Source organism: Nyctibius grandis, chromosome 7 (genome assembly GCF_013368605.1).
Source record: "Nyctibius grandis isolate bNycGra1 chromosome 7, bNycGra1.pri, whole genome shotgun sequence".
NCBI lineage: Eukaryota > Metazoa > Chordata > Aves > Nyctibiiformes > Nyctibiidae > Nyctibius > Nyctibius grandis.
Window position 1 is genome coordinate 24,529,134 of NC_090664.1, and position 18,840 is coordinate 24,547,973.

At 40.1% G+C, this 18,840-nt stretch overlaps 1 protein-coding gene across 7 annotated transcripts in view; it reads right to left on the reverse strand.

Annotated features, from left to right (window-relative positions):
• The window catches only part of HDAC9 (histone deacetylase 9), a 294,314-nt gene that overhangs the window by 239,201 nt on the left and 36,273 nt on the right, over positions 1-18,840 (reverse strand). For 3 of the 7 annotated variants that reach the window (XM_068404562.1, XM_068404563.1, XM_068404561.1), the window contains exon 1: positions 7,320-7,350. The exons of the other annotated variants lie outside the window; for them this stretch is intronic. In XM_068404562.1, the coding sequence (XP_068260663.1) occupies positions 7,320-7,350 (31 nt within the window). Of the gene's footprint in view, positions 1-7,319; positions 7,351-18,840 lie in introns of those variants that run through there. 7 annotated transcript variants of the gene reach the window in all.

Below are 18,840 nucleotides of genomic sequence, written 5' to 3' on the forward strand. Positions count from 1 at the left end.
TTCAGCAGCAATCCACATTCCATTTGTCTAGACTAAATATAGCTGCGTTTATACAAGAAATCAATAGTGCTTGCAGAGAGCAGAGCAGAGACATGAATATTTCATCAAACTGGGAGAGAAATGGCAATCAGCAAACTGACAGCAAACCATGTAGGCTGACTGGCCCTCCAGATAAGTCTCTGGTACTTGGACAATGGCTCATTGCCTGCAAGTCACAACCTTATCATCAGCGCTCTTCTATTTTTAACATTAATTGCATTGTAGGTGACAAAGGCTTATCATGGTTAAAGTGAAGAGATGGATTTTCTTACATCTTCTGTGACAGGATAATAAGCCTTACTAGGAGCAATAATAGTAACTGGAGCTCGGCAAACCCTGCAAGGTCTGGTTCGCAATAGTGTTTGCAAACCCAACTCTGCAGGGTTTGGTTCACAACAGTGTCTGCAAACTGAACCCTGCAGTTTATTTTGCAGATACTGGCTACAAATCAATCCCTACAGGTCTGCACAGCGATTCAGCCTGATTATACTTCCTACCTCTGATGAGCATCCCACTTCTTCATTTTCAGAGCGCTTCTCTCTAACCCTGGAGGGAAGCCTCTAGATTTTTCTAACAACTAAAATTTCCTTCCACTATTAGTAAAATGTACAAATGAAATCAGGCTCAGTTTGATAAGGTACACATTTTCAAGAATTTTCACACACCAAACAAATCTGGCACTGGAATATTTACTTCATCAAGTTCAACTTTACCTCATTCATTAATGTGGGGGAAAATAAATGTTAAGGTAGTTCTAGAGACTTGAATCTATAGAAATCAATACATAACCTTTCATGTCATTTAAATGCCAACGTTTACTGACAAATAAAGACAAGCATTTATTTCCTGGCATAAATATTGCTAACAGTAAGGCTACTGCCAATACTGACATAGCGAATACTAACTTTGGTGGGTAACTACTGTCTTAAAATTGTAATAGCTAATAGTTAGCTGGATAATAGTCAACCTCATCAATAAAATTATTCTAAACAAGTAACTATAAAATCACCAATCAAACGGAATGATTTGCTACTGTCTATTAGGCAGTCCTAATGCTACAGGCCATTTACATTCTCCTTACTGGTTACCAGCTGACAAGAAAGAGACAAAGCAGCCCCGTGGAGCTACATCAGTGTGAAAAATGTGTAATGGAGCAGAGAATCAGAACCAGTGTCTTTAAAAGCTCTGTCTTTTAGCTGAAGCATCTTCCCCCTGCCACCCCAACACAAATTTAAGTATCAAAAGAGCAAAGGTGATGCAGGATGTTTATTCTCATCGGGGCTTTTTATGCTTTTTCACTGCCTCTGCACAAGGATATATGTATTTTTCAGGCAGAAAAGGAATGTCCTAATCAGTGCTCTCAACTTCCAAACATCACGGGAAGCAGCAGGATGCAGGACAGGATTCATCAAGGTATTAGCCAAAGAAGGAAAAGGATGGATAATGAAAGAAAACATTAATCAGAGCTTGATAAAGGCTAACTTCACTTTAAGGAGCTTTGTTTTGCAGGATTTCCAGTATCACCAATGGAGCGACGATGTAGCAGGCACAATTCAGAGCGGAACCCTGCCCGCACTCTCTCCACTGCGGTCTGGAACAGATCCTTCCCAATAGCTCTGCCGACTACAGAGCAAGCCTGGGATTCCTCTCTAAGGTTAAATAAAGACAAACTCTCTGAGCTCATGCCAGCTGCAGTGAATATAACAGTAGGCTGCAGAATATTAACTAAAAATGTTACTGAAAGCTCGCTGATTTCAGGAAATATGCCAAAATTTGAGTAGAAAAATATTTAATTTTCAGATACAACATACTGCAAAAGGCATATGTATTTATTTTTCCTATAAATACTTGATTGCCTTTATCTTGAAACATAACAACAAAAATAAGTCTCAGAAGAGCATCCATATCAATATTATTCCATAGACGGCACTTCCTGCAGTGCTTTTGACATTCTGTGGAAAGAAAATAAGATACTTTTAAAACGGCTGCTTGCTGAGTAGATTTAGACGCCTGGAGCCCATGTAAAAAGAAGTAAAAGAGCTTGTTTTATCCCTGAGGCTTTGCTTTTGAAACTATTCCTTAAAATGCAAATCACTGCAAAACTGTTAAGTTTGCACTAAGAGATGGCATTTCAAGGTTTGTTTCTCGTGACTAGTTTCAATTTCTGCTGTATTAGAACACACAAATCTTCCGAATCACAAGTGCTAAAGGAAAATATCAGAAAATAAACCATCCCACTTTCTTACCATCTTCTCCCAAGAGGGGCAGTCTTCTTTTTTTGTTGGCAGTTACCTTTCATGGCAGGCACTTATGCCATCTTTAAAAACGGGAACTTAAACAAGGGTTGCTGCCATCAGCTGAACAGTCACCATTCTTTATTTGAGATGCAATGAAGAATTCTAGTAGGCTTGCCTACCAGAACATCTTGTCTAGTACATTTATGATTCTTACATTAGAGGAACCGTGTGAATTTGCTGGGACTGCAAGGATTCAAGCTAACCCTTTCCCAAAGAAATTTCTTGGTTACGTTGTTGGGCTGGGATAGTAAGAAAGGCTGGAGAGAGGAACAGGGTGTGAAGCCTGTGAGGCTCTTTCTCCTGCCTTGGTCATCCAAGGCAGCTTTTCACTGGAGAAGCAGTTAAGGTTTACGAAGTGAGAAAGAAGGACTACAAAAGTTGGAATGCTAAACTAAAATTACATGTGACAAGAGACAGATGACGAGCTCCTCCAAGTAGCAATTTCAGTATTAGGCAATAAAAGCATATTCCTGAAAACACACCAAAACAAGTAAAATCTAGAAGAATCATTCTGCCAAGAAATGGCCACACCTTACCCCAGATATCAGCTTGGTGAAGTATTACAAAGAAAAGAGAGAATAGGAGAGCTGTTTATACTAGCGGTACTCTTTTGAACTCTGGTCTACATAACAGAGCCCACCTAAAGTTATTATTAACTTGTACAGTTCATTTCACCGTTTTCATATGCTTTTCATAAAACGAAAACAAACCAGAACAGTTTTGTACATTTTAGTGTAAAAGAAGCTGTGTCCATTTGGCCTCTTTATTCAGAGAGAGTGAAAAAACACCCTTTTGCAGGATTAGCCATCAGTCATTGATGACATAATCAAAGCACTAAAGAATTTACAGAAAAGAGGTCTAAATGGTGAAAAGAGTGGAAGCTCCCCCCAAATGAAGATAATGCTTTACATTTACTCTCCAGTTTAAACCTAGATTTCTCCAGATTTATGTGCCACCTCATTCTGGACTTGAAAAGCACCAATATCTGAAAAGCCGTATGGTGTCTTTGAACATACCGAGGAGGAAAAGATTGAAAAAATGAAATACGACAGGAGGCTGAAAGTTGCAGGAATAAGGAACAGAGGGTAGGAACGCAACTTTGGCAGGCAGGTGAGAGACGAAGTAACTGGCAGGAGATGGTACAGAAAAGAACTGGCCAGGCAATGAGACATGAGCAGCCGACCAGAGATGGAGCACAGGGAAAAGAGTTTAAATTTCTGAGCTTTTTGCATTGAGAATCAGCATTACAGGAGCATTGCTCACTCTGTAATCTAAGAGCAGCCCTGGCACACTGATAAGGCGGCAGTGCTTGGCCTCACTGCCAGTGTAAATAAAGACCTAACAGAGGAGCAATGTGTCTGTTGTGAGGACGCTGGGAAATTAAGAGAGCAACGTGATTTTGAATGGTCGCTACTAAAGAGGATGGAGTCTGGCGTGAAAACTACTACAGCAATTGTTCAATGTTCAAACTTGCAGAAAAAGTCCTAATCTGGAGCCCGTTCCCCAGAGGAGAGGCGGCTCGTGGCTTTCTGGGGGAAGCTGTGCCACGGCAAGACCTGTGTGCCAGACTGCAGGAGCTAGGAGATGAAATTTTAAGAATAACTAGTGACATCAGAAGTACAAATCAGATGATCAATAAACTGTGAAAGGTTAGGTTACCTCCCATGGGATGCTTTTATCATCCCAGCTCTGGTGGCTAAAATCTTGTACCTCAGTTCTCAGCTGGTATAATCTGTCACTCCTCTGTTAACTTCAATATAGGCAAAGCTTCTTCATGCCACCTGAGAAGCTTGATGCAGAATCTCTCTTATGAGTACAGGGGTGAAATAAGACAGCCTCGAGAGCATCTCATTTCAATATGGGGACAAAAGCATCCAGATTTAGCATGACACTTCTAAAACATTTTTCCAATATATAAAATCAAAAGAAAATTTTCTCCACTCTCACAATTACGCTAAAGGATGCATCCAAGCTGAAAAAAGTGTCACTGAGATTTCACTGAATGTTATAAAATATTTTTGATTTATTATATTTCCTCAGTCATAGTCTGGATTTTCGTTGTCGCAGGCAAGGGAAGCAGAAAGAAGACAGCAAATGCAAATGGAAGATTTTTTCCAAAAGCAACACAATGACTTTTCATGGCAGTTAAGTATTCACCCTCCTCTCTTGGAAAGGAAAAGCACAAGAAATTAAGTCACACTTCAGATCAGAAAAAATACTTTCCGGTTATTTTCTTGGATCATCCTTCAAGAGCCAGTAATTATTTTAAACAGTACTATCACCGAATTAGAAGTATAAATGAACTGTCAAACCTGATGAGGCACTCAATTGAGTTCATGGTATTAAGGGAAGTGTAATAAATTAGACTAGAAATGTATTCCCCTTTGTTCTATAAAAGGGATCTTATCATGATTATGCCTTTTCCCTATTTCTTTTAAGTGTTTGCATACATGTCATAATGAGAAGTAAAATAAATGCAAACAGCAATCTGGGCTTTGATTTACCATTCTTTTATTTCCCCAGGGCCTGGAAAGGAAGCTCAAACAACTACAAACTTCTAAAATATCAGTGAGAGGCCTTGAAATACCAACACTGAAGTTACAGCTAGCTGGCTTTTGTAAAAAATCAAAGGCTTTATTATACTGATTTACTAAAATCAGATTCCTTCTCTGCAAATAGGCTTTTGAGTCAAACAGTCATAACAAACACAAACATAAATGCCATCTCATTTGTTATAGCCAAGAAGTCTTTAAATGTTATTGTGTTTGCGTTTCTTCTCTGCTGAACACACAGAGCAGAAGTTCCACTTATGAGCCTGCCAGAGTTCATGCAAATATCAAGTCAACCACTTCTGTTGGAGGAATAATGGCAAACGCACCCAGTAAATCACATCAGAATGTGAAATGCTTTTAAACTCAAACCTGGGATGCTCTGTTATCAAGAAATCCAAGCTGAGTTATATTTGGGTTTCTGAGTTTATTTATATTTCAGCTAGCAGAACACTTACATTGGGTTCTCTACACCCATCAGCACACAGGCACATTTCACTTTCCAGAAAGTGCCCTTTTGATATAAGGAATCTGAATATCCTAAATTCTAGACTATACTACTGCAGGCAAGATAAAAATCAGACAAAGATAAATGTACATCTAGTTAAAAATGTAGACTTTCTATATAACTTTCTTCTCAGTTCCAAAGTCTATGACATTCCGGTGATACTATTAAAAAATGATAATATATCTGTGTTAATGATGCTGTTGATACATGGTATCGGGTTAGTCTGTTTGACCATAATGTGCCCACCTCATGGCATGAGTGTACAAGAAAAGAGAGGGAAGAATGTAAAATAGCATTTTTTTTGGCTGTGTATCTTCTGTGCATGGACCAGTACCACTGTCAGACAGGTCATACCGAAGAGGCTAAATAAGGTTCGATTTGGTGGCAGCACCACTTAGTGGTTGCAGAACTGAGTAGGTACAATGTCTCCAAATCTCCAGCTTATCGCTATCTGCTGGTGACTTCACTAAAGCCTTAAAATTAATTAACATGAAAGCATGTGTGATATAGATCTGCGGGTGTGCACTTGCATACATACATAATTCTTGTATCATATCCTGAAATGCTAAGAAAAAGCAAAGAGCAGACATGATACAATGGATTCCTCTCACCTCCCTTTTTAAAACAGGTATAATGATAGATGCTACATACACATGAGAAAGGCAATACACTTTTAATTGTGTCAGTATTATTATACACTAAAAGACGGTGTACAAAGTCCCCCAGGTTGCTAAGGATGACTGAAAGGGCACCATGAGGGGTTCTAGAGACCTGCTACAGTCTTTGCCTCATCTCCTATCCAGAGACAATAAGCAGCTGCTGCAAGTGGTACCAAATATATCCAGAACATATGATTTTCACTTACTCTTTTCTACCTGTAAATGCTGCAGGCGCGCTGGTGGCTATGTCAAGTTTACACCTGCTGAATAACTTCCAGCAGTGGGGATACCACTATCCTAATCCCAAGTGGATGACATTAGAGAAAGACAAGAGGAGAAAAAGTTCTTCCCTGAAGTTAGGATATCAAAGGTAAACAGCTACCATTTGGGCATGCCAGCAGGTATATCCTGAAGTATCATCGCACAGTGTGCTCCAAGCTTTGCTATTTCAGGGGTGTGACAGCCAGTGCTCCAAGTGAAACCCTTGGAAGGCAAGACACAGTGCAAATCTTTCAAGGAACTGTTGGCAACTTTGTAGTTTAGGGAAAAAGATGGATGACCCTAAAAATGCACTGAAGAGACTATTTCCCAGTTCCTAGGTTTGTTGTTTTTTTTTTTTAATTTTTGTAGCTGTATATGCTCCCCAAAATGCTACAATATTTAGGGTTTTCTTTTTCCTTCTTTTTTACTGCATAGCAAAAACTATCATGTACACGTAACTTACTAAGCTCATAACCTCTCTATTATACTCAGGAAATCCTATTATTCCAATGTTTTTAATAAATACTTATGGAACGTCCTGATCTTTGACAAACAAGTGGCTAAAAATGGTTTTGATCCCAAGCACAGAAAAAGGGAGGGACCGAACTGAAATCTCTCACAGAGGAGGGGAAAAATCCAACAGAAGGATAACAATACCTTTTAAAGAATTTTTCTCATAGGAGATTAAACAAGATGCCAGTCAGAGACTGGCATCACAATACTACTTACTATGCCAGACAGAAAACTCTTTTGAACCCTCAGCAAAATTAACAATTGCAGATGTTTCTTAGCAAAGATGTATTTGTTTGTATTATATATTTTTTTTTCCTATTCTGTTCGCCTTTGTACCACGTTGCCTTGGACTGCAGCATAGTCAGGGGAGTCTGTCTTCCTCCGCTCACCTAAAACACCTAGTGTATTTCCACGGTGACTGAAATAAAATGAATAAATAATACTAGATTACTGGCTTGCTGTTTTTGAGAAGTCCACCTGTCCGATTACTGACACCTAGCAGCAGAAGAGATCACAGCATGCATAGAGAAAACACTATGGGTAAGGTACGGAAAATGAAAGGGAAAGATACAGTTCCAGTGATGATGGAAAGCAAAGGAAAGAAGGTAGAGTTTATCAGACTGCAGAACTGAATTAGGAGTGGCAGAATATGAAAAGGGACAAACAAAGGCAATACAGCCAATGGGAATACTATGCAGCAGTCAAGCCCCAAAGTTGGATGGATAATGATGTCAATAGGCAGAGAAGATGGGCTGCTCTAAAGAAAGTAAGGGGGAGTTTCTGAGGAATATCCCTCTCAGCTTGATGAAAGGGTTGTGAAGGTCTTTATTTAATCTATTTCCTGCTGCAGACAGAGTATGCCTTTCAGGGAACAACCCTGACTACCATGCAGGTGGCCTCATTTCCCTTACTAAGACATTACATAAGGCAGGCACTCCAGTAAAAGAGATTACATAAAATATGCAAAAAGCATTATGAACTCAAGAACAAGGAAATGCCAGTCTTCCAGGATGCTTACTTACATTTTTGCCTCACTTATGTGAAGACAGTTGTGGTTTTATAGCATATAGATCCAAACCATAATCATTTGCAGTAAGTAATCACAAAAAGTCTCTCTCAAATTCTGCCATTTGGAATTTGGGGGAACTACTTGAAAAAAAGGAGACAGACTTCTCAGGTTCACAGCTGTAATCTAAATAATGCAGAATTCTTCCATGACAAAAGGGTGTCTTGGCAAAGGCAAACTTTTAGATGTTTACTTGTAAAATCAAATAATGTTCTTGAGCTAAAAAAAATCCCAAGCTAGGTATATAACATCTTGTTCATGTAGTTCTGTGACATACTTAGCATCATCACTATTACACTACTTATCTAAATTTCTCCTTTCCTATTTTCCTTCTTTTCACCACAGTAACTTATTTCAACCCTGCTGTGTCCATATCTTTGCTGACTTTGACTATCTACTTTGATTCCTTGAAAACACATGCTGTAAATATCTGCCATGAATTCAAAAGATTTCAGATGGGAAAAGCAACTTACCACTAACACTGCATTCTGTATGACAGAAAGAAACAATATCGCTATTTTTTTATAATGATGTAACACTAAACTTGGAAAATATTATTCACGATTTGTGCTCTCCAGACTAAAGAGACCTCTGAAAGGCTCCCTCTAGAATCCAGAGACATGACTGCAACCACCAGAGGGAGGCAATCTGTTTTTTCAGGTCAACTAAAAGATTAGAATGAACAGAAAAAGCACTGAGAAGGGAAGAAATTGCTCACAAATACCATCGTTTATATCCAGGTACATATGAGTACCAAACATAATGAAAACAAAGCTTAATTGGGAGTCTTCATTGAGATAAGAAAATTACCTTTTTTGCTTTAAGTGTTCATTAACAAAATTCCTGTTAGTATACTTTTCCTGTATGAATTCAGAGTAATAAAATTTTAAGGAATCAAAAACTAGTAACTGACATAATCAGAATGATATTCATATTTCCATCCAACTTACTACTCTTTCTTTGTTAGAGTTCAAGTCACTACCATACTCATAAGTCTGTTTCAGAAATATGCTGGCTCAACTCAAAACTGTAAATACAGCAGGTTTTCTTCAGTTTATTTATGATTTAGTCACCTTAATCAGCAAGTAGCGTTATGGACTTACGATGGTGAGTATAGGAAAGAAACTGACATTTCTACTCACTCTGCCAAACATTTGTCTTCATCATTTTTGAGCATTGTAAAAGCAAACTGTAGGAATTATTAAGATGATGACAACTTTCTCAGTACATTAGCTGGAGATATCTTCCACGATTATTATTCTAAATAAATACTGAAAAATGGTTCTGCATTCTGTAATATTCCAGAAACTAATGCAATCAAACACTTCTAAGAAATTCATCTGTTATGTCAAAAGAAACAACAGCAATAGAAAAATTCTACACAATTCTGATGTCACTTAGCAGGCACAGTTCAGAAAACTGGAAATCCCAAAGTTATTACCCATTTTTGTTTTTCTGCATTTCAGTAGCTCCATTTCTTACTAGTGGGTTGGTTGTTTCTCTCTTCATCTCAACTCATCTGACATGCAGAAAGCCAGTTAAGCCAGTGGGCATTTCTTCAGTCTCAAATGCGAGTTTCTTTCTCAAGCAAGTTTTTCCAGAAGCTAAATTTCCTATTAAGGCGGCTACAAAAATCAGTGGGAACTCTTCTCAAACTTCAAACTCAAGTTTTAGAAATCTGCAGGTCAGGCCTAGAACACACACACTAGACTGACTGCTTGAATGGAGTCAAGCACTCAAAATTACTCTTCAGGAAACTCTTTGGGTCCTTTGGGAATCTCAGCTTAATAATTTAAATAAACCCTAGTCATATTGAAACCCCCACCCCCACTTAACACATTAATCATTCTGAGTAGAAGTTCCCTCTCATCAGACCTAAGATGAACAAATCATAGCACATTGCAATAAGAAGCACATTTAGTCCTGTTGACTGAGCTTTTGAACCTGGCTGGAAATGTCATCACAAACTAAAATTCTGCAATACAAGAGGCAACATGAAAGTAAGTGCTTGGTTTCTGCACTTCAAGCAGAACTTTCTGTGCTATATGAGATAGCATTAATAATATGCTACGGAATTATTGCATCAGGCATTGCATATTAAGGAGTGGGAGACGAAGGCAGCACAACTAATTTAAGGTTTGCCATGGAAAGGCTGTAATACTGATTTTAAGGCAAAGCATTGAGAGAGCTTGGTACCATACAGAAGTCATTAACACGTTCACTTTAACAAGAGAGAAACTGGCATCTAGTCTGAAACGGGAAGCATTGCAGAAGGCTGGATCCCGAGATTTTCAACAGAGCAGCAGCATCCCTTACTAGGTTCTTCTGTTCAATATAATCTGTTTTCTTTCTCAGAAATTTAAAAATACTTTCTGACTGAAGTAATCTGCCTAATTTTGAGGTTTCCTCTTTCTTACTCAAAGTATTTCAAAAGCTACCAGGAAGTGATTTTCAACAGTTTTAGTTTATTGAAAATATTATAATGAAGCATATTTAAAAAATTAACAAAAAATGCAAATAATTTCAGATGTGTCCAGGAAGTACAGCTTCACTTTCCACAGCTTTTTATATTTATGCCATGCACATTTATATTTCTTAGAGTCATGCTGCTAAGGACCAGGAATTTATTTTGGCTAATGAGGTTATTTACACTGATTTTTAGATATGATTGTGTTTGGTTTTCTTCCCTTAATTAGGATCTGATAGTGAATACCTGAACTGAAATTTCTACACTGTTATAGATTTCCCTGTGGCCAGTCTTGGCCCAGCACTATCTCTGCTAACTGTAAAGTTTAATTAAATAAATGAACGCTGAGACCATGGTAGTATATCCATAAAGCATGCCTCATACAATGTCTTAGGAACTGAAAGTGATTAATATACTGCATGAAGCTGACTTCCCCCTACTCACAAACATAAAACACCAATTCCTATAACTACCACAGAATCTGTACAACCACTAGCTACTCATTGTTGTGGACAGAGCACTCTGCAGAAAGTACAGGAACAACAGGGTCTGGACATAGCATAAATATGGAGAGGATGACCAGGAGTCAGTCTACCTGGAGGAGGGGAGGTCTGGAAATACAGACAATGGAGATGTCATTGATTTCACTCATTCCAAGTATGTGAGTACTACTCTGTCAACTGAGAGCTATGCACCTGAAGAAACACCACAAAGCGAAGCTGATACCCAACACTAGTACCTTTCACTTTCCCCACATTCAGAGTCCCAAAGTGACAAACTGACTAGCTCTTGGTTCAGAAAGAGCTCGCTTATGCACTCATAAAATTCCATTTCAATTGCAATCACACCTACACCTGCCACAGAAAAAAAAGAAAAATAAAATTAATAGTCAACACTCATCCAAAAGGGCTTCTCACGGATTTACCTTAAATGCCTTTTGAATACAGACAAAATGAATGGCTCACCTTCCATGCCAGAGATGATAAAAACTAGCATATGATCTTTCTCTAAAAAATGGGAAATGACCAAATGTCACTCTCCACTATCCTCTTAATTTCCAGAACTTGCACCATCTTTTATAGATCTTGCTTCACCTCATCTTAGAGGACATTCTGATAAAGAGGAGACTAGTTGCAGACTGGGATGAAGTTGTTGAGAACTCACCACTAATTACAAGGAGGCTGACTTCAGAGAGTGCCATGCTATATTTATCATCCACCTCTAAAAAGGTATGGACATCAAATGCCATAAAGATGCATGAGGCTGAACAACTGTAGATCCTGCATTCCTTGGAACAAGGAGACCAAGGATTCTTTGTTAGTCAACAATGACATACATGGCCATATGCCACATATGATGCGATTTTGTGCAAATACTTTTATACTGCAGCATGTTATTGTGGCATAAGATAAAGATCTCACCTATGCTACTGGGTGGGATCACCCTTTCTGTTGACAGGGGCAAACTATTACAGGGAACAGTTAACAAGAAAATCATTAGGGATCATTTGAAATCCCTTTTTTTGAACCATCTGACAATTTTTGCTGCCACCCACTTGAAATTTAGCTTATTCAAAAGTGCAATGTTTGACTGGAAATTATGTCAGCCAACAGGATACTCAGCCAGACAAAGGATACAACATACATATCCAGATGCACAGTTTAATACCACAATAAATTAAATACAGAAAAAAAATCAATAAACTTTGTCCCTTTTGCCACTCAAGCCCTCAATAAACCCCACTGAAACAGCACCTTATGACTTTCATCCAACGATGGCCTTTCACAACCATCTGAAGACAGACACAAAATCTTGCCAATCACTCAGAAACCTGGCTAAAGGCCCCAAACTTCCAGAACTACATGACAATCCTGTGGCGTAATACAGTTATCTGGTACAGTCCAAATGTCCTAAGAAAGCACCTGCATGCGAACAACACAAAAGATCTTCAGAATTCGGCTGCTTCCTGAAAAATGGTTGCCCACATGGAACTACTCCAGAGCACAGCAGGTAGAGAAACTAGTTCTGACTTCAATTACTTCTGAGATCTCAGAGCGACATTAACCCTCTTCAGAGCTACCTTCTGCCTTTCCAGACCTGCTGATCGTCTGTCCCTCAAATGAAAGAGGGAGACTAGATGGAAAATTATCCACTAAACCTTCCAGCCCTTTAAATAAAGCCCTCTGATGAGATCTTACAGGGCATGTTTTCCGTATGTGTGTGTGTTCAGTTCCACGTGTTTCTGAGTTCAAAACACTGCTACAGCAACGAGATTATCCTGATAATGCCAGGCAGGCTCACATGATACAAGCTTTAATACAGTGCCCACCCGGGCTTAAAACTCTGCTGGCTTTTCCAATTTTGATATCAAGCTGGTTGGTACATTCAAATAGCTACCAAACTGCCCTCTGCAACCTCCCATCTGCAGAAACTGCCATCACAAATTTCCCCATTACCATTATTACAAAGACAGAGAAAAAGTAACTTACTTGCAAAGCAAAAGCCATTCCAGTCTGAGAAGTATGTCTTTTTCTGAAATAAAACGTTACTCGGTTCTAAGAATTCGCACAATTCACTTCCTTTGCTCTTCCTTGACAATGTCTATTTAGAAAAGATCTACTTATTCCCCAGCACACTTCACAGTTCCTGTTTCTAAATGAGAATCATATTAACAAAGGGTAGAAACACACAAACATGTCTCAAGAAAGCATGACTGACTTCTATAATGTAGGTACAGAGTTGTTTCCAGAGGGAAAAAAAAAACCCAAAACCTTCAAAGACAGGCATCAATGCAGTTAGCCTTTCAAGACCTACTAATCCTACCATGAACTTGCCAAAAAGGAGAGAAGAAAGTAAACAGGTGTTTAAGATAAAATGAATAATTGGAGATAATTGTATTACACTATAAACAGTTTCCAATTCATCATTCATAAATAAATGTCAAAACTGACCTTGTTCCAAGAAATAGATCTGCAACTATTTAATGATAAATGATTGTCCTTTCACCTATTATTGTCACCTTGGACTACAAACACTTCTTCCTTTCTGTAATACAGTGGACTCCACGTTAAAGTAATTTCAAGATGATATAAAAAAAGGCTGAGTGAAGGGAATCTACTTCCCACAAATCCACTCTGTGCATAGTTATCACTCTTGTCTCATTATTTTTCTGCTCAAACTAAACCACCTATGTCCTACTTCATACTGCGATACTTTCAGCAAAAAAAAAAAGTTCAAATACATACAAACCTGAAAGAATACAGAGGACCACAGCACAGACAGCAAAAAGAGCAAAGGAACTGTGGCAAAAAAAAATCCCAAAACAAACACAACCATATTTAAGGAGATTATGTAGTGAAATTCTGATTTTTTTTGTGTGTTTTGAACAGATACTGTGTATTTTGCTTCCTTCCAATGGTCTTTATAAGCTCTTCACCGTCACTTCTTGAGTATGCAACCTTCACTGGCACCTCGCACTGTGAAACTTTACTGGTAGAGTCATTGAACCAGTGGTATATGTTGGCATGGGCACGCAGAGCTGTTTTCATCTCTTCCCTCTGGTTTCCTTTTCCACAGTAGGCTACCCAATATTCCAAGGCACAGTCTGAACCAGTATAAACTTCCTGCTAAATGACTGCGGTTCCAGTCCTCAGCCCGACCTTGGGCACCAGGGACTGACCACAGTCTCTCGAGTACAGGAGCAACAACATGCTACTGGAGTTGCTGAGTAAAATGATTAATGCCTCAAAATACCTGTATTTGCTAGCACACTATGTTCTTAATCGTTTTCTTAGGCTTTCTGTAATCCATAGCTTGTACCGCCATAAAAAAAATAAAATAAAAACACAGACCCATAAAGGTTTCTTCTCAAAACACTTATTTTGCCATAACATAAACTCCACCTCATCTCTGTATGCCATTAAAACGAGTAATCTACTTGAAAGTAATGTTATTTGAAAAGTATCCTTAAAACTGAAATTCTTGACTTTTTGTTACATTCATGTTTATATTTTTATAAATCTGCATATAATTTTATATTCATGTTAATTTTAATATTTTTTATTTTATTTTACTATTAAAACATGCCACAAACACACACAATTCAGTTGAAAGCTGCAGAAACATTGGGGTCTACTATCGCAAAACAATCAAGCCAAAAAGGAAGAGCAACTAACAAAAAAGTAACATTAACTTTATTTGAAGTTTTCATTTGAACTTTTTATATATAAAAAGAGAGCTGGATTAAGAAACAGACACTGTAAGGCCATGCCAAGAGCTGTAAAACAAAGAACCGTTTTATCATACCAGAAAAGAGTATCTCTTCTTAGATAAAGTTCCAGTTAATGGTTAGCATGGGAAGCTAGAGAAAAATGCCTCAAGTATAACTATTATTCCTAAATCTGAGAAGAGCTTAAAATTACACCTCAGGGCACTAAACTGCTTCACGCTCTGCGTAAGCTGCACATCTCCTCTCCCAGCAGTTCTCACCAGCCCTCCCAAGCAGGGTGCAGACCATAACAGATCTGCTGTCATAAGCCTCTCCCTGGAGAAAAGGAGGAGCTCCCTGATCTTGTTTTATGAAAGGAGGTGAGACACTGGCTGAAATCACTCCGAGTATGTGTGGTGTGAGTCTTAACGACAGTTACATGAGATATGCCCAGCGATAGCCCCAATTGCCTTAATAAACCAATATGTATTATCAGAGCCCACAAGAAGCAAGTGTGAGCACTGAAACAAGCAGGAGCTGTGTAAGCAGCGAGTGCAAGGAATTATTTCTTTGGGGATGAACATGAATCCTATATCCCACACTTAGCTAGTAAAACACAATCTTGTATTTAATACAATTAAGCCAATTAACACCATATGAACACTACTTTAAAACTTGTCAAGCTGAGTAGCCTCATGCCTTGGGAACAGCCTTCATTTAGCAATGATAAAGCCACACTTACATTAGGCAGAACTCTTACAGCACAGGAGCACCACTTGAGATCAAAAAATAGCCCACGATAACTGATGTTGACAACTCTCAATAGCAACATCCCAGCCATTTCAGTAACCGCTCTTGCAGCCTGTGAAAGACAGAGCCACCAATAGGAAGCTAATAGTCTTTAGCTAGTTTCAATCTAAGTAAAGAAAACCACCTGGCAAGTAATCTCAGCCAGCCAGACACAGGGCTGTGAAACTGCTTTGCTGAGGCTGGCTGCCACTGGGGTTGCGTACTAGGGACAATGCGGCGAGGAGGGGGTCTGCACAGATGTTTTTGCCTGACTGCTAGACAAACCTCTGCTCCCTCGTTGAAAATACCCATTTCCCTGTTGCACTCTCTTTTCTGCCATTCCCTGCTGAATGAGTTGACACAGTACGGAGCAGGAACAGTCAGGTAAAGACAGAGCAGTAGCAGTCATGCCCTTGGTCTTCCTGGAGACAGAGGATAAAAAGAAGGCAGAGCTACTGAATGACTTCTTTGCCTCCGTCTATACTGATGGAGGCTGTCCTGAGGAGCCCCGGACCCCCGAGGCCCCAGACGAAGTCAGGATAGAGGAGGAGTCTGTCTTGGTTGATGAGGGCTGGCTCAGGGACCAGTTAAGCAATCTGGACTTCCATAAATCCATGGGCCCTGATGGGATGCATCCGCGGGTGCTGAGGGAGCTGGCGGAAGTCATTGCTAGGCCACTCTCCATCATCTTTGCTAAGTCGTGGGCAACGGGAGAGGTGCCTGAGGACTGGAGGAAAGCGAATGTCACTCCAGTCTTCAAAAAGGGCAAGAAGGAGGACCCGGGTAACTATAGACCAGTCAGCCTCACCTCCATCCCCGGAAAGGTGATGGAACAACTTGTCCTTGGTGCTGTCTCTAGGCACATCAAGGATAGGGGGATCATTAGGGGCACTCAGCATGGCTTCACCAACGGGAAGTCATGCTTAACCAACCTGATAGCCTTTTATGAGGACATAACCCGGTGGACAGATGATGGTAAAGCTGTGGATGTGGTCTGTCTCGATTTCAGTAAAGCGTTTGACACGGTCTCCCACAGCATCCTCACAGCTAAACTGAGGAAGTGTGGTCTGGATGATCGGGTAGTGAGGTGGATTGTGAACTGGCTGAAGGAAAGAAGCCAGAGAGTGGTGGTCAATGGGACTGAGTCCAGCTGGAGGTCTGTGTCTAGTGGAGTCCCTCAAGGGTCGGTACTGGGACCAGTACTATTCAATATATTCATTAATGACTTGGATGAGGGAATAGAGTGCACTGTCAGCAAGTTCGCTGATGACACAAAACCGGGAGGAGCGGCTGACACACCAGAAGGCTGTGCTGCCATTCAGAGAGACCTAGACAGGCTGGAGAGTTGGGCGGGGAGAAATTTAATGAAATATAACAAGGGCAAGTGTAGAGTACAAGTTGGGGACAGATCTGTTGGAGAGCAGCATAGGGGAAAGGGACCTGGGGGTCCTAGTGGGCAGCAGGATGACCATGAGCCAGCAGTGTGCCTTTGTGGCCAAGAAGGCCAATGGCATCCTGGGGTGTACTACAAGGGGTGTGGTTAGCAGGTCAAGAGAGGTTCTCCTCCCTCGCTATTCTGCCCTGGTGAGGCCGCATCTGGAATATTGTGTCCAGTTCTGGGCCCCCCAGTTCAAGAAGGACAGGGAACTGCTAGAGAGAGTCCAGCGCAGAGCCATGAAGATGATTAAGGGAGTGGAACATCTCCCTTATGAGGAGAGGCTGAGGGAGCTGGGTGTCTTTAGCTTGGAGAAGAGGAGACTGAGGGGTGACCTCATTAATGTTTATAAATATGTAAAGGGCAAGTGTCATGAGGATGGAGCCCGGCTCTTCTCAGTGACATCCCTTGACAGGACAAGGGGCAATGGGTGCAAGCTGGAACACAGGATGTTCCACATAAATATGAGGAAAAACTTCTTTACAATGAGGGTAACTGAACACTGGAACAGGCTGCCCAGAGAGGTTGTGGAGTCCCCTTCTCTGGAGACATTCAAAACCTGCCTGGACGCGTTCCTGTGTGATATGATCTAGGTAATCCTGCTCTGGCAGGGGGATTGGACTAGATGATCTTTCGAGGTCCCTTCCAATCCCTAACATTCTGTAATTCTGTGATTCCTAAAAATCTGGCTGGGGTTCTCTCACAGAACTTTCCTGCTTACAGCTGGCTTTATGGCACCAGCACATACGGTAAGACAGGGGAATAACTGAAATAGTTTCTTCCTTCATGATCCATAAGGGGCACATAGTAGAAGTGGTTCCCTTAAGTGAGCTGAAGAAGAAGGGACAGAGCATGAGAACTTCCCAGAATTTATTAAGACAGGGTAATAGAAAAGGACTACAAACTGCTGGTGTAAGGCTGATGGCTCTAATGAACCGCTGCACTATGGTAGACTTTGAAGTTTGGGTAAACTGGACTGAAATAATCCATGTCTGCCAACTGTTTATCTATACTGATGTGACAGTTGCCAGTATCCTTCTGATGTGATAGTTACATACCTTAAAGGACAATGAGTTTTAAGTCTCTCTTAAGCCTAAAGATGTAAATAAGGATCACAAGTAAATACCTATTGCTTTCACTTGAAATTCCTACAGATTTTGCTCACATCTTTTGGCCAACTTCAGCTGGCTGCGACCCAGAGTACTCACCAAGTGCACCACTTAGTCCAATAGCCGTTTCACACTGTTTTGCTGATCTATGATTCTACTGTGAGAAGCATATTTTCATAAAGCAGATAATTTCTTCAGAGAGAAAAGCTTAAACGGGTGAAAAGGCACTGAGGGAAGTCATGCATTTAACACCATCTCATGTGAAAATGGGGCCAGGCTTCAGTCAAACAGATGTACAAAGATGTGCAATCTTTTATGGTATCTACAGAGATATAGGCATTTGAAAGAAAATCTGTGCCTTTTACATTAATTTTTAACCTTTCTCCTGCCCCCTTTGACCCATGCTCTCAGTGAAAAGTCCTGCTTAGAGTCAGTCTGCCAATACTCTCCAGGCCATGGCAGTCCCCTGAAAGGACTTAAACTCTGCACGTTCAGAAAAGGAGGACTGGCGCATACCGCATGGCTGAACTGGAGCCCCTTTTCTGCTCTCCCTCTCTCTGCAGGGACAGCCCAATGGCAGTGACAAATCTACTGACAGATGCTGTATTTATTCACACTGAGAGCGCAGCGTCCCTCATACGGACATTTTGCAGCCTCTGTCTTACATGGGCTTATATATTTGTGCATATACAAACTAAAAACTGATTGAAAACACTAGAAATTTCCCTGCTACTACATCTTAATATTTGGATTGATAAGAATTTGCAGTCTCTGGAAACAATCTTATCAAATGTCTGTCTGGGTTTTAAACTGCACCTTTCAATTACCAGGTTCATCTATTAATGTGATACCTCAGCAGTTTTTGTGACTATTGCATAATTCTTTAGTCAGAAATGCTACAGTGCAGTGTTACATATATGCAAGTCTTCTCTCATGCCAGT